General features: G+C 39.2%; 3 protein-coding genes across 4 annotated transcripts in view; all 3 read left to right on the top strand.

The window, feature by feature from the left end:
* The window catches only part of itga2.2 (integrin, alpha 2 (CD49B, alpha 2 subunit of VLA-2 receptor), tandem duplicate 2), a 26,442-nt gene extending 19,659 nt beyond the window's left edge, over positions 1 to 6,783 (top strand). The window contains exons 20-30 of the mRNA XM_037680947.1: positions 1,047 to 1,182; positions 1,292 to 1,375; positions 1,926 to 2,002; positions 2,102 to 2,185; positions 3,707 to 3,809; positions 3,893 to 4,003; positions 4,073 to 4,183; positions 5,449 to 5,562; positions 5,658 to 5,747; positions 5,871 to 5,987; positions 6,570 to 6,783. Coding sequence (XP_037536875.1) covers positions 1,047 to 1,182; positions 1,292 to 1,375; positions 1,926 to 2,002; positions 2,102 to 2,185; positions 3,707 to 3,809; positions 3,893 to 4,003; positions 4,073 to 4,183; positions 5,449 to 5,562; positions 5,658 to 5,747; positions 5,871 to 5,987; positions 6,570 to 6,659 — 1,117 coding nt within the window. The 3' untranslated portion in view covers positions 6,660 to 6,783. The remainder of the gene's footprint in view (positions 1 to 1,046; positions 1,183 to 1,291; positions 1,376 to 1,925; positions 2,003 to 2,101; positions 2,186 to 3,706; positions 3,810 to 3,892; positions 4,004 to 4,072; positions 4,184 to 5,448; positions 5,563 to 5,657; positions 5,748 to 5,870; positions 5,988 to 6,569) is intronic.
* The window catches only part of tmem8b (transmembrane protein 8B), a 1,109,927-nt gene that overhangs the window by 323,922 nt on the left and 767,058 nt on the right, over positions 1 to 18,947 (top strand). The gene's annotated exons all lie outside the window — the stretch shown is intronic.
* On the top strand, positions 11,989 to 16,659 carry fsta (follistatin a). 2 transcript variants are annotated; one of them, XM_037680926.1, is made up of 6 exons: positions 11,989 to 12,079; positions 13,169 to 13,360; positions 13,527 to 13,745; positions 13,821 to 14,045; positions 14,458 to 14,688; positions 16,469 to 16,659. In XM_037680926.1, the coding sequence occupies exons 1-6, from the start codon at positions 11,989 to 11,991 to the stop codon at positions 16,555 to 16,557; spliced, it is 1,047 nt and encodes a 348-aa protein (XP_037536854.1). In that variant the 3' UTR covers positions 16,558 to 16,659. The 2 variants fall into 2 exon arrangements, with proteins under 2 accessions (XP_037536854.1, XP_037536853.1); XM_037680925.1 differs by having other exon boundaries at positions 13,527 to 14,045.

Raw genomic sequence — 18,947 nt, 5'->3', positions numbered from 1 at the left:
GATAGTTAACTTTAATGTCCGATAGTTAACTTTAATGTCCGATAGTTAACTTTAATGTCCGATAGTTAACTTTAATGTCCGATAGTTAACTTTAATGTCCGATAGTTAACTTTAATGTCCGATAGTTAACTTTAATGTCCAATAGTTAACTTTAATGTCCAATAGTTAACTTTAATGTCTGATAGTTAAGTTTATCGCTAATATTGGCCAATACCATGCCGATAATATCGTGTATCCCTAGATTTAGGTCAGAATCGGGAATCGGATGACTTCTGTCTGGTTTCTTTGTTTGGCTTATGTCTTAAACTAAACATTAAATCAAAACCTAAAGATTAGATTTTGGTCCTAACTAAAACATTGTTTTCTTAAACTTAACATGTGAATGTTTGTTTTAATTGCCATAAAGCAGATGTTTAATATTAAAGCTGCTGACTAATGATTAATTATCAGTTTTATTCGTGGCACATCGTGCTGTGGCAGTCGCTCGAAAAGTCCCCCTGGAAGATGCACTGACTTGACCCACAGTGGAGTAGATAATCACACGCTCTCGGCCTCGAAGCTCTATAATTTATTGACAGAACAACAAGTGTGAACTGCTTATTATGTCATGGACAGGTATGCAGTGGAACAGAGAAGAGCTGTGTCGAGATTAAACCAAATCTGACACCTCGTTGTTTAACGTTGTGCCTTCAACATGCTTACCAACCGTTACAGCATTTTCTATTTTCTCTTTTATGGCACAGTTTTAATTTTGCAATCAAAGCCACATAAAATAGCTTGCAAAGTTTTCCCTAGACGTTCTCGGTGGATTAACGAACATGGAAGGACGTGAACAGTTTTACAGACATCGAACGGCAGCTTTTAAACTACTTGTGGTTTAACAACTTCTGTTTTTGTACTCTATGCTTTTATATTTGTTTGTGCAACTCCTTACAATAGGTTCCTCAGCTTGGAGGATTTAAAGGGGGAAAGAATAAGTTTCTTGAGTTTGTGACTTTTAAATTTTAGAAGATCAAAGCAGATTTTTCTGTGTTTTTGTCTTTTAGTTCATCTTTTCTCGTCAGCGCTAATAACCGAGGGCTATCGTTCGAAGTTGCTGTGAGGAACAAAAAAGAAAACGCTTACAACACGCAAGTCTCAGCCATGTTCTCCAGCAACCTCTACTACTCATCCGTCTCTCCTGTGAGCAGGAATATTAAACTTTTATGCTTAAACAATACCAGCATAAAAACTAAAAGTCATATTTCAAGCTTAAAATTAGCTTTGAACTTTATGGATGCTATTCTTCCAGGCAGACGCAGTCAAATGCACAGCGACACAAAAAGATACGGTCACTTGTCAAGTTGGTTACCCAGTAATAAAAGAAGATCAAGAGGTAAGGAAAAATTATTTGACTTTGAAGATAAGGACATTTTTATCGAAGGCAAGAGGTGATAATGATTTTGTCCATGTCTGTTTGTATGCAGCGTTACAAATATCTAAATATAAACCAGTGGATAGATTTATCTAAGCTCTCAGAAAGTAATTATTGATGCAACTCATTAATTGTAACCGATAATGAGCTCACATTTTGTGTGGTAGTAGTCGAGAGTCATTCCAAACACATACTTAGCTTTACACTGTGTGTAAATCTTTGCTGAAAACTTTAGGCATCAACAATGTCTGTTAGCAAAATATATCGTGTGGTAGTAGCTGCGAGTCATCCTCAACACATTCTCTGAGTGCGTTATGCATAATGTCAACTTACTGTACGAGGTTTGAACTGCATGACTAAAATTGCACCACTTCTCAGTAAATGATGATCTTAGTTTAGAACGCTGGCCTGTAAGACGGTGGGCGATATGCATTCATTCACTGAATGCCAGGCTTATAATATTTTTGTTGATTACAAAAAGTAATAAAAACTTTTTTTTGTTTAATTACAGGTGAAATTTCAGATCTTATTTGATTACAGTTTTGATCAGTTGCAAAGCCACGCTGTGGTCGACTTTGAGGCCAAAAGGTACAGAGAATTAATATAAATATTCAGTTACATTGTTCAGCTTTTAAATTTTTATTTTTTTTTCATAAGAAAATGCTGAAAGATTTGTATCGTTTGCAGTGATGGCAGAGAAGAAAACCCTGCAGACAACGATAAACACGTATCCATTCCTTTGCAGTATGACACAGGGATCGTGTTGTCTAAGTGAGTTTTATTTATTTATTGTGTGAATGTTTATGAAGCATTGTGATCCATTTTTCTTCCGTACATTTTTCTGCATCTTTCTCATTCCATAAATTTATTTATTTTTTGCTATTTCAACAAATAATAAATCACAACGTTCAGCTCTTTCAGGAGAAGGGTGCTATGACTTTGTGTATTGGTGCAACTTTAGCCTTTTGAAATATTTAGCCTTTTCTGACACTTTTTTTCTCATAGAAAATGAATTGAGTTCATTTTACATCCTTCAAATCTTGAGATCTGTTTACAACCTTTCACTGCTCCTTTCACATTTTGTTCTGGTTCGGCTTCTTTCAGCTTCCTTGGGCAAATTTAACCATTTTTCCTGCTACTTTAATCTAATTTCAGCTCTTTTTCATCTGTTTCCTTTCAGGTTCTTTCTGATAATTACAATATTTTTTTGCTTCTTCTTACTTCTTTGTGCTAATTTCAGCTGGTTACACTCCTTTCAACTTACTTCTGCAAGTTTCAGATTTTTCTACTATTTCAGCTACTATTGAGCTATTTTTATGCTAATTTAAGCCTTTTCAGCTAATTCCACATTTTTTTGCACGTATTTAAACTTTTTTCAGCCTAATGCAGCAAAAATGTGCTCTCTCCACTTAATTCCGGTCATTTAAGTTTCTGCTTTTGTAGCTATTTTTCAGCTGTTTTTTGTTTTTTGCTAATTTCAGCTTTTTTCAGACAATTTCCACTTTTTTGTTCACAATGCTGCTTTTTTCAGCAAACATAGTTTTTCTGCTTTCTTCTGCTAATTTAAGCTTGTTCTACCCTTTCAGCTACCTTTTCTTGCCATTTTAGCTAATTTCAGCTGTTTTCAGATAAATTCAAGTTTTACATGGTAATTTCTGCTACTTTCAGCCTAATTAACTTCTTTCTGCTAATTTCAGATTATTATGCTCCTTTCAGCTTTTTTCTGCTAGTTTAGCTTTATCTGCTATTGCAGCTACATTCAGCTGTTTTTGTGCTAAATTGAGCTTTTCCAGCTAATTCCATGTTGTTGTTTTTTAGCTAATTTCAGCTCATTCCACTTCCTGGCCTCTCTTGTTCCAGCTTTCTCCTTCTCATTCCCAGTACAAAGAAAGCTTTGTAGTAGTTTAAGCTTCTTTCTGCCTTTTCAGATATTTTTCAGCCCCCCCCCCCCCCCCACACACACACACACACACGTTTGTTGTTGCTAATTTCAGCTTTTTTAGCTAATTTCCTAATTTTTTGTACTTATTTTAGCTTATTGAAACCAAATTCAGCAAATATGTGTTCTTTCTGCGTTGTTCTGCTAACTTAGGCTTGTTCTTCCATTTCAGCTATATTTAGCTATTTCAGCTGTTTCGCAGCTAGTTCTTCAACAATAAGCATTCACACTGCATTTTCACAGGAAATGTAATTTCTCTCATTGATTTTGTTTCAGTCTCCCAGTAATGATAGTCTCAAAAGATGAAAACAACTGTATGTCAGTTTTAACTCTGTCTCCTCTTTGCTTTGCAGGGAGTCAAACATCAATTTTTATGTGGCAAATATGTCCAGTCATGTGGTAACAACAGTGAAAACTCTGGATGACATCGGTCCAGAGTTTAACTTTACAGTCAAGGTGATGAATCAACTCCATCTCTTAAAATGTCATCATCAGATTCATATTTTGAAATGAATAATTAATGAAAAATGTGTTGAAAGGTTTCAACAGGTAACTTCCCTGTCAGCCTCCTGTATCTGACCATAGCTCTGCCAATGAACACTACAGGTGGAAACCGGCTTCTCTACCTGACCAGTGTGGAAACACAAGCTGTGAGTTTTGCACACGTTGGGTAGTCTGGAGATACGAAGCTACAGAATAATAACGTTGTCCACACACAGGCAGGATCTGTCAGCTGTGACTCCAGTCGTCTAGTCGATCTTCTGCAGATTGGCGACCGGAGCCATGAAGTTTCCTTCAGAGAGGAGAGCCTCAGAGGCTTGGAGAAACTGGTCAGTCCCTGAATCAGTTGCATGCTTTTCTGTTTCATGTGTGTTTTTTCATTTTTATTTTTTACATTCTTTGTGTGTAAAGCGAAAGTCTTGTGATGTTTCCATGGAAAACATAAAATCAAAACCTTTAAATGGCATGAAATGTTTTTTACTTATTTGTATTATGTACATGTTTAATCTGAGAAACAAGGAATTAATTAAAAGCCCTCACCATGAGGTACGGATCATGACAGAATGAGACCTCAGATCCAAGCAGCAGAAATGGACTTCCATTGTAGAGTAATGGAGCTCAGCCTTAGAGATACGGTGGAGATCAGGGTGGAGCTTGGAGTAAAGCCTCTCTGCAGCAAACGAAGTCAACTGAGGTGGCTCAGGCATCGGAGAAGGACGTCTCCTGACGGCGTTGAAAGTTTTCTGGCACATTCGACTGGGAGGAGATCACTGGGCACTCCCTTAACTTGCTGGAGGAATATATTTTCCTCTCTAGCCTGGAAACAGATCCTCCAGGAGGAGCTGGACAGTGTCGCTGGGGAGAGGGATGTTGGGCTTTCCCTTCTGGACCTTTTCGCCTTCGCAGCTCGACCATAGATAAGCAGCAAAATATATATGGATGGACAGATGGATGGATGGATCAACCATACTTTGATGAATTAAAAATGAATGGTGCCCTGTGGCCCAGTTAGTTGGCACTGTTTTCGCACATCAAGACAGTCCTGGGTTCAAAACTCAGACAAAGAAGCTGAAGAGGCCTTTTGAATAAAAAGCGAAACGTCTTCAAGAATCAAGTGAAGACGTCCAGTTGTTGCATTCTGTTGAACTACTCAGGGTTGTCTCGTCCTGGAGGACTGAGAATCATCGCCAACGTATTGTTGAACGGCTCCAAGTGTTTTTAGAGGTCACCAGTTTTCCCAGTCGTCACATGATTTTGAAACAAAGCTTGATTTAAAAATCCTCCAGTAGATTTCAGATCTTCAAAGCCATTTGCTGCTGCTGTTCTTGATGTTTTTATTACAGTCAGAATAAAATTAATGGTTGCCCAATAAGAAAAATAGGGAATATCAAGACTTCCTAAAACACACTTGCACCCATAACTTCATCATTTGACCACTAGGGGGAGGCTAAAACTACTCAAATGTTTTTTCTCACTACTACACTCCTGCTTTTAATGTATTTGAAAAATACTGCAGTAAATATTGTTATCAGCTGCCTCATAGCTGTTGAAAGTTTGTTATTAATGCTGTTTTTAAAATCTGTTTAACTCACAGGATTGTAAAAGTGCAAAATGTGAATACATAAAGTGCATCCTTAAAGACACTGAAGTTAAGAGCAACTACTTGGTGAAAGTTAAAACGAGGATCTGGAGTGGGACACTTGTTACGGTAAATGTACTCACTAATTGAGTTCAAAATTCTTCTCTCATCATCATTTATTCTTTTATGTTACCCTTACGTTATGCACACCCCTGCTTTGTTAGGCCTCCTATCAGTCCATCGAGCTGACCTCCAGTCTGGATGTGGAGACCTCCAACCCAGACCTGCTCATTATTGGCCTCAAGCAGCAAAATGTGAGATCAGATTCATTGGTATCTCAACTAAATGAGGCTAAACCAACAAATGCTATGTTTGAACCTGTCATATCGGAGCCAGAGAGGCTGTGCCATGATGTCCTGTGACTTCTTGTTGTCCAGGTGGTGCTGACGGTCAGTAAACCTGGAGAAAAAGCTGACGTTCCTGTGGGGGTGATAGCTGGCAGTGTCATCGTCGGGCTGCTGCTGTTGGCGGCGGCTGTCGCATTGATGTGGAAGGTAACGTAGTTCAAATATTTGATGAAAATAATAAAGAAGAGCACTGATAATCTGTAATATTTAAAGTTTTACATATACAGAAACCTCTTGACTGGAAAAAAACATGATTTTTGTTCCATCCATCCATCCATTATCTCCCGCTTGTTCCCAAGTCGGGTCGCAGGGGCAGCAGCTTGAGCAGGAAGGCCCAGACTTCTCTTTATCTGCCTGTAGCCGCAATCTCATTCTTACGGTCACTACCCACAGCTCATGACTGTAGGGTAGAAATGCAGACCAGCTGGTAAATAGAGAGCTTTGCCTTACAGCTCAGCTCTCTCTTCACCACAACGGACCGGTACAGAGTCCATAATACTGCAGACGCTGCACCAATCTGTCTGCTCGGTTCTTCCTTCACTCGTGAACAAAACCTCGAGATGAACTCCTCCACTTGAGGCAGAATGATTTTTGTTAAGTAGAAAAAAGTTAATTTATGTGTTTTTTGTTAAAGCCAGATTTCCTCACCGAGCCTGACAGATGTTTTTACTTAATAAACTTTTGGTGCAGATCTGTTACTGATGTCACAATTTGTTTTTCTCTTTTCAGTTTGGGTTTTTCAAGAGAAAGTACCAGCAGCTTCAGAAGGAGGCTGATGAGGATGGACCGAGCCATCCACCCAAAGATGAAGTGCTGTGAAGAAAGAGAGACCCAGCAGCCCTCCATCCATCTCTGATGTATATTTCCAGTATGAATATTGGTGTAAATCAAGCACAAACAGGCTGCTTCTCAGTCACTGGAAATCAGGCACTTTAACAAAACAAGAGCGAGTAAGTTTGGGGATGAGTGAGACTCAATTCTTTATGTTTTACAGTCATTGTCATGTTTGTGCATGGTTTGAGGAACATGCACTGACTTTTAAAAGCATAAAGGTTGTTTTTTTTCTTTCACAATTAAACACTCGTGAACTTTTACTGCATTTTTAGGCCATAAATGAGCTTATTAAACAGTTTCACACTGTAAACACAACAAAAAATACCTTTTTTAAACAAATCCAAGCTGTTAGTCCCAGAAAATGTAAATTCAGTTAAAAAAAAGTTAAACCTGTAATTATAACTAATATATTCACAGTTTGTGTCACAGACTCTCAGGGCTACTTTTACTTTAGAAGTATTAAATTAAAAAAATAGTTATCAGCTAAAAACATAACAATACAGACCTAGAAAGAGCAAAACATGTACATTTTATTTGTTTGTTTGTGTGTTTATTGTATATACTAAAATATCAAATTGTGATCTTTCATATTTTTATTTGAGAAAAATGGAGATGAAACTTTGTGGGTTACATTTATTGATTTTAGTTGTGGTACTTTAAAAAAAAAGTACATATTTTTTAACTTACCTTGCGATAATAGATGACTATTTTTAGAATATTATAATAACGTGCTGAGTATTTGAATCAATCCAACACAGGGGAAAAGCTCAGAAACCAACTCGCCAACTAATTTTATCTGTGATGGTGCCTAATGTTGTGGTCTGTATACTTTGATGTGTTTTCCTTGTTTTTTTAAGTACATTTATCAGTTAGTGAAAGATGATCAGTTGGATGAAATGTGTGTTGTCACAGCTTTGGCACAAGATGGCAGCATTTGTCTTTGTTCTGCTCATTAATGGAATATTGAAGCTGAACAATGTAATTCAGGATTTAGTTGAAATTATCTTGTCCTCTCCTGTTTCTCACTTGAACCCATCTTGTAGGACTCCTGCATGGATCCTTTTTTTTCTTTTCTAATTTCAATATAATTGAGCTTTTCCCTCAAACTTGAATCATTTCCTGTTGGGTGATTCTGTCCCTGGATTGTTTTGGAATGATGTTTCTATCCTTTTTTATTGTTGGCTGTTTCCACCTGACTCTAGCAACCAGCAGTCTTTAGTATTCATTTCTCCAGACCTGGTGAAAAGTGTACTATTTGTCTCTAATAAGTGGAAGCTGGGCCCGAGCCCTCCATGTTGGACGTGGTATAAGAGATTTGATAAATGGTTGAGTTGCTGTTTCACCATTACTCATGCGGTGTTGTGTTGTGAAACAGCTGCTCGGCTGCATAGGTGGACGGGGAGAGATGTTGAAATAGCTGAAATGAGATACAGCAGAAGTTTCTGAGCCTGTTTGGGAGTTCATCCTTGTGGGATTTTCCTTAGATGATTGGCAGGTGCAGCTTTACAACAGACCTACATCGCAGTGGGCTGATTACTCGTTCACTGCTGCAGCGTGCATGTAAATCAAAAAGGATGTCACTGCACCTGACCTTCGTTCGTATGAAATGTTACCTCCATCCGTGTGTGAATTTCTGAGAGGATTTTTATTTAAACTAGTCCCTTCTCTTATGGTAGAACTCCACAGCAGTGCAGCCTAAATGTGGGGGCTTTTTATAGCTCGATTGAACAAAGTGTGTGTTTGCTTCATGCTCTGTTGGAGCCAGATTAGATCTGATGACACGGATTCCTGCTCGTCCCTTTGCTTATCTGCCGCTCGTGGCTGCAGGACCAGAGCCAGAACTTTAAAGTCGATACAGCCGGGCGAAGACGTGCCTGAATGTCGGGAAGAGTTTTGGAAACATCCATCCTTCAAAGACTCAGATCTCACAAATCACTCACAGCAAATGATTTACCAAAAGCAAATACATCATGTTAAGTTTAACTGTCATGTATGTCAGATTTTAGAGAAAAAAAAATCCTTCGGTCTTTAACAGAGTTCGTACTGGATCAGTACTGAATGAGGTCAGAGATTGTACGCCTTGTTTTATGTTTTGTTTTGTTTTTTGTTGGAGAAACAAAATTTACATTTTTAAGTTTTTGAGAATAGCCAGTACTTTTCAGACAAAACAAATGTCTTTTTTCAAAGTTTTATGTTTTAGTGTGCGAATAAACTGTTTTTCCAAGTATTTCATCCGTTGGCTCATTTTTGTTTTTAGCATCATTACTGATAAACAGAAGTGTTTGCTGCTCCTTCAAATAATCAACGGAGTAATAAAAGAACTGTAAATGTCACCATGAAGAATAATGAACTTTTCCTGATTAGTCAATTAATTCAGTTTAGACGAGCTGAAATGTGCCATTTTGGGTCAAATGAGTAAAATTGCTCTCACAATCCTATTATTCTGAAAAGAAGTCATAAATTTGTTTTTGTAGTGTCCATCATGATTATTTTATATAAAAATACAGAATGGTATAAGCTCACCTAAAGATGGCACAAATATTTAGTTTTTACTATTCCTGAATCAATTTTATGAATAAAAATGAAACATTTTATTACATAGTTGATTTTGCAGCCTTTTATATAATTCCTCTTAACTATGTAGATTAAACAGTGATATTCCAACCTGTAATCTAAAAATAGATATATGTGGAACTAGAAACTGCAGCCCAATAACTTCCAGATCCAGTTGTTTATTGATTGATTTTACATTAAGTCTATTTATGGATATGATAGAAGGAAATATTTTATTTGTGGGTGAATGTGTACACATTTTGATGACTTGTTCTTCAGAATGGAGCAGCCTGTAAAGAGTTCCTTCTTCCTGCTTTCTTTTTAATCTGGGGCTGAAATTTTGACGAGCTTTGTTGGATGTCTGTGGATTAATAATCATTTGTAAACAAGATGAGTTCAACAGAGAAATTAAATAATCTACTGTAAGAATTCGTCTGCTGAAACTGAGGAATTAAAAGAACAAACTTTTTTAAAATCCCTTTAATTCTTGTTTTTTTGTATGTTTCTGTGACTGAGTGGATAAATAAAACAAATCAAAGCAGAAATAAACGAGACAAGCTCTGCATAAATCAAAGCTCTGGTTGGATTGAAATTCATATTTTATCAGCTGTGACACTTCTGCAAATAAAGAAGCGGATCAGCAGCAGCAGTCCCTGCTGGACCGACATGTGATGAACTCTGGTGTCAGCTTGTTCTGGTTCCTCTTCAGGGCTGTAACCTGACTTCCGCTGAAGAGGTCGCGCAAGGACTTCTGGAGGAGTTCACCCCCTGTGTGCGTGCGTGTGCGTGCGTGTGTGGCGTGAGACTTTCATTCACTGAAACGCAACACCCCCTCTCCTCGGTCTGAAGCCTCTTCGGAAACAGGTTTGATTGTATTTAAAAGCTTGACCCGGGAGAGAAACCCAAACAACTGTCTGAGCTAATATTAGCAGTGCGGCTGCCCACCACTATGGATTCTGTTATTGTCCGACGCTCGGATGTGTTCCTGAAGGCAACACTCTTCAGAACATTTGGACTTTTGTTTTCAGCTGGTGGGAAAAAATCAGTTTCAGCAAATGATCCTCTTAATGTGATCTTCTGTAGGCCTGCCACTTAATAAATTATTATTATTATTATTATTATTGTGTGAATGATGATTCAGCGATCACAGTGTTATTATTTTGTACATTTTTGCCATCTAACCACATCCTTTGTGTTATCTTAGCCATTCAGAGCCTAAATCAAAGCATTCAGGAGAAAGCCTGTTCTGACTTTTTAATTTTATTTTAGAAACTTTTCACATAAAAAAAAAAAAAAAAAAAAAAACATTTAACTTTATTTACAGATGTTCCACCATAAAAACACATGAATCTCTGAAGTTCCTTCATTTGAAATCAGAAAATGTGCTTCTGCTTGCAGGTAGCCTTTTATGACTTTGGTTTCTACTTTTTAATTATTTTAGCCAGCATTTGATGTTTTCTCTTGTTGCCTTTTGTTTATTTTAACCTAAAATCTAAAAAATAGTATTTAGTTACTTTTAGCTTCTAGCTAGCCCTTTGATACTTTTAGCAAGCCTTTTGTTTTTATGGCCTTAATCTAGCCTATTCCTACATTTACCTAGCCTTTTGCTACTTTTTCCTAGCCTTTACTTTTGGCTTCTATCTGTTTGCACTTTTAGCTAGTTTCTTGTTTTTATGGTTTTAAACTTTTGCTAATTTTACCTATAGCCTTTGGCTACTTTTACCTAACCTTTTGCTACTTTTGGCTTTTATTTGCACTTTTAGCTAACTTTTTGTTTTCTTAAACTTTTTACCATAGCTTTTTGCCACTTTTACCTAGCCTTTTGCTACTTTTACCTAGCCTTTTGCCACTTTTACCTAGCCTTTTGCTACTTTTACCTAGCCTTTTGCCACTTTTACCTAGCCTTTTGCCACTTTTACCTAGCCTTTTGCTACTTTTACCTAGCCTTTTGCTACTTTTGGCATGACACTTTTGCCATTTGCTCATTTTGGCGTAAAACTTTGTTTTAACTTTAACTAGTCTTTATAGCAAGAATTTAGCATTTTGAAGCTTTTAGCTATGCTTTACTTTACCGTGCTACTTTTTGCTTCTTAACGTTTTGTTGCTTCTGGCTTTAGCATTTTGCATCTTTTGACTTTTAGCTATAGTGTTTTGAATCTTTAGGCTTTTCTCTAATGTTTTGCTCCATTTAGCTAGTATTCTACTTCTTTTAGCTAAAGTTTAGCTACTTTTAGCTAGAGTATTGGTACATTTGTCTTTTCTGCTCTAAGCTTCAACAAACTTCAGGAAAGTCATTACTCAGCATTCATGTAGCAGAAAATGCCATTTATGTATCTAGTTATTATTACTAATATTAATATCAGTAGTAAACTGTAGCTTATTGATAATCTATAATAAAACTAATTTAAAAATAAAATGAAATAGCATGTTTTTCTCTTCTTTATCCTTCTTATTTTACAACCACGCTGTCTGATTTAGAGTTTGCGCGTTTTAAAGCAAATATTTGCGCGTTATTTCCTTCTGGCAGGAGAAAGTTGTGTCACCTGACTGCGATTGAGAGAACTTTGGTAAGGAGAAAAAAACCAGCACATATCCCCACCCCCACAGAAGAGGAGCCCGCCCACCAGAGACAGTCAACTCGAGACCCCTTATAGATTTAAAAAGAGGCTGCATGCTCAGACTGACACTTATTCAGCACCGCCACCTTAAGCAGATTACTGCAGCGCTGCCTGTCAGAGAGGAGCCTCACCGCCTTTCCATCATGTTTGGGATGCTCAGACGCCACCTTAACCCGGGCATATTTTTCTTCCTCTTATGGCTTTGTCTCCTCCTGGAACACCAGAAAGTTCAAGGTAAGCTCTTCATCCGTTTCTTTTCATTCTCTCTATTCCTCAAATGAAATAAAAACTTTGCTGTCAGTCTCCAAACGCGCGATTTTTTCCAGCCTGCTGTGAAACTTTTCAGAGTTGTCTTTTTGTGCCCGAGAGGTAAAGGACTCTTCTTGTCAGACGTTTGGAAAGCAGGTGTTTTAAAGTGACCCTTTAAAGTGTGAAATGGCAAGTTTTGCAGCGCGCACGCGTTAACAGGGGGGAAAGCCGCTGCGCCACGTTGGTGCCAAAGTGAGGTTTTTTTTTTTTTTGCAGCTTACATCTAAACATATTTATAGGCTTTTGTTTTATTATTATTATTTGTGAGCATTTTATTCTCCGTGGTGTACGTCCTATAACAAACTTCAGAGAGTTAATGAGTTTTATATTTATTTATTTTGCGCGCACACCCTTTCAGCGTTGTGCGCTAAACCTCCTTTATTTTTATTTTTATTTTCGTGTTGTTGTTGTTGTTGATTGTGGCAAACAAAGCACCACCACGGGATGCTTTTGTGCTCATTTTGTCCTGGGTTTATATTTCAAATCTGCCTTTAATATGAGAAGTTCGAGCGCGCAGTCTCACGCGCGTCCTGTGGCGTTTATGGCACAGACATAATAACGTTTCTGTTGTGGGTTTTTTGAAATGGGTTTCCACACTGTGTGCTGGTGGTGTCTGCTGGGTCCATGTCTGGGGTTTTGTGCTGAGGCGTTGGAGACGGTGCAGTGTTCAGTTGACTCTGGGTTTTCTCTTCACTGTCTAGACGTTTCAGAGGTACAAGGAATAAAAGACCCCCCCACCCACACACACACACACGTTCACATTTAGAAAAAAATCGTTTCACTTTTTTTTTGGTTTGTGGCCTCATTGTAAGGGCTGTCAGTCACAGTTGGAATAGGCAAGTGTTAACAGTCTTGCAAGAAAAAAGAAGAAGAAGAAAAAAAAAATCAGACAAAATATCGCCGGGTGGGCGAAGGAGGAGGGAGGGCGCGTCTGGATCAGCGGTCTGCGCCTCTCAGCCTGCGTTCTTCCAGTTTGTCATCATTCTAATTTGTTTCTGTTGATGCTGTTTACAGCTGGAAACTGCTGGTTGCAGCAGGGGAAGAACGGGAGGTGCCAGGTGCTCTACATGCCGGGGATGAGCAGAGAGGAGTGCTGCCGGAGTCAAAGGCTGGGGACGTCCTGGACGGAGGAGGACGTCCCCAACACCACGCTCTTCAGGTGGATGATCTTCAATGGGGGAGCGCCTAATTGCATACCTTGCAAAGGTGGAGGTGCAATCATTTCCTTTGATTTTCTCACAATAAACGCTTTTTTTCCCCTTCTTTGACATAAACAAAGCTGATGATCTTGACGCGCGGCAGCGTGCGTAAAATTCCCCGCCGCCACAAATCCTCTCCAGCCCCGCGTCATAACGCAGATCTTCTCTTTCAGAAAGCTGCGAGAACGTTGACTGTGGCCCCGGGAAGACGTGCAAGATCAACCGAAAGGGCAAACCGCGCTGCGTGTGCGCGCCAGACTGCTCCAACATCACCTGGAAGGGCCCCGTCTGCGGCACAGACGGCAAGACCTACAAAGACGAGTGCGCGCTCCTGAGGGCTAAATGCAAAACCAATCCCGACTTGGACGTGCAGTACCAGGGCAAATGCAAGAGTAAGTCAAATATTAAATCTCCTATCTCTTATTATTTTCTTTTATTCATATCTGTGCACTTTATTGCGTCTCCAGAAACGTGCCGTCAGGTCTTGTGCCCGGGAACCTCCAACTGCGTGGTTGACCAGACGAATAACGCGTATTGTGTGACGTGTAATCGGATTTGCCCCCCTGCTACATCGCCTGATTTGTACCTGTGTGGAAACGATGGGATCACCTATCAGAGTGCATGCCACCTGAGAAAGGCGACCTGTCTGCTCGGCAGGTCCATCGGGGTGGCGTACGACGGAAAATGCATCAGTAAGTCTGCAACCAGAGCGCGTGAGATTTAACACCCTGACAGAGCCTCTGTGGGTGCATTCTCTGCAGCAGTTCACTCTGCACTTTTTGTTGCCAACATTCCAGTTAGGAGGGGGTTTGTATAGGGAGAAAGAGAGAGGGGGTGTTTGGTTGTTGCTTGTGTTTGCTCAAGAAATGATAGACATCTTATTATTTCCTGATGTTGGCAACTCTATCTCACATGGGAGCGAGAGAAGGAGAAGGGAGGAAGGAAGGGGAGTGCTGGGGGCCGTGAGGACATGCTCCAAGTTCTAAATGGTTTCCTATCCAGATAGCCACCAATCCAAGTCTCAAAGTCTTAACAAAAAAAGTTTATTAAAGCATGATTCTCTGCAAGCCGTTAATGCAGCCTTTTCTGGTTTCCTCTACCCAGAGGCCAAGTCGTGTCAGGCCATCACATGCAGTGCAGGAAAGAAGTGTCTGTGGGACAATCGGACGGGCCGGGGCCGCTGCTCCGTCTGCGTGGATTCCTGTTCACAGAGCCGGTCGAGTGAGGCGGTGTGTGCCAGCAACAACACCACATATCCCAGTGAATGTGCCATGAAGCAAGCCGCCTGCTCTATGGGGGTGTTGCTGGAGGTCAAGCACTCTGGATCTTGCAATTGTAAGTAAAAAAATAAAAGAAAGCAAGAGAAAAAAGTATAATTGAAAAGAAACAAACACCCCCCTCCTCCCTCAACTTTTATCCAAACAAAAGACAATATCCCATGTTGCAACTAAAACCTCCCCTGAAAGTGCCCCCCGCACCCCCCACCATCCACCCTCATTCTCCCCAAGTTTCCCTTCCCTGCTCCATCTACAAGTTGCGGAAAGGACTTGGTAACAGAAGAACTTGCATGACTTTGTCTTTGTTGCTGGCTGTTGTTCTTGTGTTCTTCACATAAAAAAAAAAAAAAAAAAAAAAAAAAGGAAAACCAGTGAGAAGGAAAGACATTTGCTTCAAGTCTGGCGAGGGGAGTCAACCTTACTGAACAAACTCAAATCATAGAGGAGAATGAACTTGTTTGCTGTGGAACAATCCTATTTAACACTTAAGTTAGTCACCTGCAGGAGCAGGTCGCCTTAAATCTGGTGCTGTGTCTCATGATAAAAGTCACACATCTTCACAGCCAGGAACCCCCCCCCCCCCCCACGCTCCCACAATTTGATTATTTTAATCTATTTTTGTATGTGTTGGTTCATTTTGGTGGTAATCAATCAACTTGTGACGTGCAACTCCAAAATTGAACGTCGTTATAAAAACCCCTACGACAAAAGGTGATTGTAACATTGGGGCCAAGATGGTGGTAGCAGCTGATAAATAACTTTAATATTTATTAGGACAATCTTTTCTAAGACCCTTTAGATGCCCACAAATAGTTAAAGCTCCAATAAAATACACAACAATCTCAGAAAAGTATCAAACATATATTGCAGCTTTCAATTTAGGATGTTTCCATTTAATTTCTAATATCCAACTGGCCTAATAAGCTGCTTTTTAAGGCTGCAGTGAAATGGTGACCAATTTTACAAACACCTTATGAGCTAAATATATATATATAATCCGTTTTAACGTGTAACATAAGCTTGTAGAAATATGTCTCTTACATATCTTATTGTTTAAAAAAAGTTAACCTATATCAGGTAATTTCCATCCTATTTCTAGTAACTGTGTTATCAATAAGAATATGTATCAACAATCATAGATCCATATGGATTAATGAGGGACCTTTTTTTTTGTTTGTGTGTGTTTTCACTCCTGCGTTCGCTTGTGTGCTTTTATATTTAACGTGCTCAGTGTAAATCTGTGTAAAAAGGAAGAGAAAATACCTCAGAGCTGTGTTCAGGATGTCTGACCCGCTTGCCAAGGCTGGGCTGTGACACAGTGCCCCCCCCCCCCCCCCCCCCCCCCCCCCCCCGCCCCCCTTGGAGATTTGAGCCAGGAGCTAACATAATAAGAGAGGAGGAAAAAAAAAAAGCAACTCACAAATCAGAGAACACAAGAGCATTCGTCTGTGTTGTGTGTGTTTGCTTTCAGGAGTCCCGAGCCACTGGAACCATCAGCTCCCAGTGTCCTTATATCCACCTCCCAGCCCTCGTAACCCACCCTGTGACACCCCCACCCCCACCCCACCCAACCATCTACTCCTACTGTCCATCATCCCTTGTTTTTCTCATGTTGTGGCGCTGCTAGAGTAAATAAATGGACTTTGGATAATTGGCGATGCCGCAGCGATTGTTGCAACACACAATCGTACTGCACACACAGGCACGATGAGATAAAGAAATGAATAGGAAGAAAAAGGAGCCGCTTTAGTTGTGAGCTTTTATTTTGATATTCAGTGATATTCTGAGCTGTTGTGGTCCATATTCATACAACAGCTACCATATATTCTCCCATATAGCCATCACAGAAGACCAGGAGGACGATGAAGAAGATGAGGACTCAGACTACAAGGGCTTTGTCCATTTGTCTTCTGAACTGGATGGATAGGCTCCCATCATTAGTTCTAGGGCAAGAAATCATGTCCATACTGTACATTATGTGTATGCTTATTTATTTTTTAAAAGGAAAGGAAGTATACATATAGTTCAGTCTGCTAGATGTTTATTTATACATTTTTTTTTGTCTTTTATAATTTATACATTTACGTTGTCAGGTTTTCATCTTCCATGATATATTGTGTTACCACTTCTTTTCCCATTTTTGTTTTATTTCATTTACTTTATTCCTTCTTTTTTTTTTTTTTTTTACCATGAAGAATTATATCTGTCCAAAGAAAAAACAGTGGAAAAACAGTGTTATTTATTTGTCATATTACCGTGTAAGTATAAATCATCTACAAGCTGTAAATTGCATTCCCTGAGCTGTAAAAAATCTGCTTCTTTCTGTCAAATCTCTATCACAGATGTTTATGTCACACATACGTAAATGCATGTTTAAACTGTGTGTTTATTTATTGGGTATATATATCTCAGTCATTTTATGTACAGACGTGTTTCTGGTTTGTTTACAGCTATAATACCTGACCAAAGCGGTTCTCTCAATGGTTTTTGCAAATGAGCATTGTGAATTGTGCAACCCAGCAGTGACGAAATGGAAAAGAAAAAAGAGAGCCATTTGTTTTTCTTTTCTCATTCTCTCTCTTTTCTCATTTCCTTTGTTGATTTTAACTCTTTAGATTTGTTTCCACCTGGAAGCAGCAATTTTTTTTTACATGATTCCATGGCATTTGCTTTGTCTCACCACATTGACGCGGAGGTAAATTTTGTACAATACTTGATTTTTTCTGAAAATGATGTGCCATTAACGTTTGTGAACAGTTTTCTTGCCAATGTGCTCCGTATTGCTCTCACAGAGCTCCAGTAGGAATAATGTACTGCAGTACTTTATGATATCACACTTCTTCAACTTGTTTTTCTGTCCTTTTTTTGGTTAGATGCATTTTTTTTTCAAGCGTCACCAGAGAAATACAAAATTCTGTTATGAATATATAGTTTTGTATTTTTATGTAAATGTCATATGTACATACAAAGTTTGATGGTATTTGTACAGACATGAAGAGTGAAACAATAAAAGTTTTTTTTTCCTTATACAAGTTTTTGTCAGTTTATTGTTTATTCGTTATCAGTTTGCCCTGTAAACACAATGAAGTGTCCTAGTTTGTTAAATTTATAGAAAAACAGTTCTAAGTAAAAACTTAAATAAATATGATTTAAAATGTCATAAATCCCCAAAATTCAGAAAGACAAAGTAATTTAGTAATTATTTTATACTTCAAATTTCATTTTGTTAATCTCTTGGGATTTATTGACAAATGCTACATAAGTAAATTAATAAACTATTTTTTTAAATTCTGAGTACCATTAAAAAGGTTTTTCCATCAATGGGTTTTTACTACAAAATATATAGTCAGATAAACATTTGTGTCAACTCTTGAAACTGTGCAGTCAACCTACTTCACATATGGGGAGCAATATTATAGGCAGAAACATGGGTGTGCTATGGGGTCTCCAGTTTCTCCTATTGTTGCCAACCTGTACATGGAGGAGGTAGAAAAGAGAGCCTTGACGTCCTTTTCAGGGACACCACCAAGTCATTGGTTCAGGTATGTTGATGACACCTGGGTTAAAATTAAATCTCAGGAAGTCCAAAATTTCACTGATCACATCAACCAGTATTTGCAGTTTGACTTCCATCACCCTTTGGAGCACAAGTTAGGAGTCATCAGGACTCTGTACCACAGAGCAGACAGCTTCCCCACTAGCTCAGGAGCCAGGGAGAAGGAGAAATCCCACACAAGACAGGCTCTAGAGCAATGTGGATATCCTAACTGGGCCTTCCTAAAAGCAGAGAAGAAACCCAAACAGGACTCCAGTCAGCCAACAGGTGAAAAGGAGGAACCCAGACCCAGACCAGTGGTCATTCCATATGTTGAGGGAGTATCAGAGAAACTGAGACGTTTATTTTCTAAACATAACGTCCCAGTGGCTTTTAAACCTCAAAATACATTACGGCAAAGACTGGTTCATCCCAAAGATCCAGTCCCCCGGCACAAACAGAGCAATGTTGTGTATGCTGTTCAGTGTCAGGAGGGCTGTGATCAGTCTTACATTGGGGAAACAAAACAGCCACTGGCCAAAAGGATGGCCCAGCACAGAAGATCAACATCATCAGGCCAGGATTCTGCGGTCTACACTCATCTCCAGGCCAGCGGTCACTCTTTCAGGGATGAAGATGTTCACATCCTGGACAGAGAGGAACGATGGTTTGAGAGAGGAGTAAAGGAGGCCATCTTTGTGAAAAGAAATCGTCCATCATTAAACAGGGGTGGAGGCCTCCAGGTTCAACTGTCCCCCTCTTACAATGCTGTGATTGCTAGT

The sequence above is a fragment of the Nematolebias whitei genome, chromosome 8 (genome assembly GCF_014905685.2).
Source record: "Nematolebias whitei isolate Nwh7 chromosome 8, NemWhi1, whole genome shotgun sequence".
Classification (NCBI taxonomy): Eukaryota; Metazoa; Chordata; class Actinopteri; order Cyprinodontiformes; family Rivulidae; genus Nematolebias; species Nematolebias whitei.
The sequence above is the reverse complement of the archived record's forward strand: the minus strand, read 5'-3'. Positions and strand labels throughout refer to the sequence as shown.

What these genes read in the sequence shown, in the direction of transcription:
- fsta (XM_037680925.1), top strand. Translation starts at nt 11,989, where the DNA reads ATGTTTGGGATGCTCAGACGCCACCTTAACCCGGGCATATTTTTCTTC. An exon ending in GGAACACCAGAAAGTTCAAG is followed by an intron (nt 12,080 to 13,168) that starts GTAAGCTCTTCA and finishes TGCTGTTTACAG; the next exon opens with CTGGAAACTGCTGGTTGCAG. An exon ending in TAATTGCATACCTTGCAAAG is followed by an intron (nt 13,361 to 13,526) that starts GTGGAGGTGCAA and finishes CTTCTCTTTCAG; the next exon opens with AAAGCTGCGAGAACGTTGAC.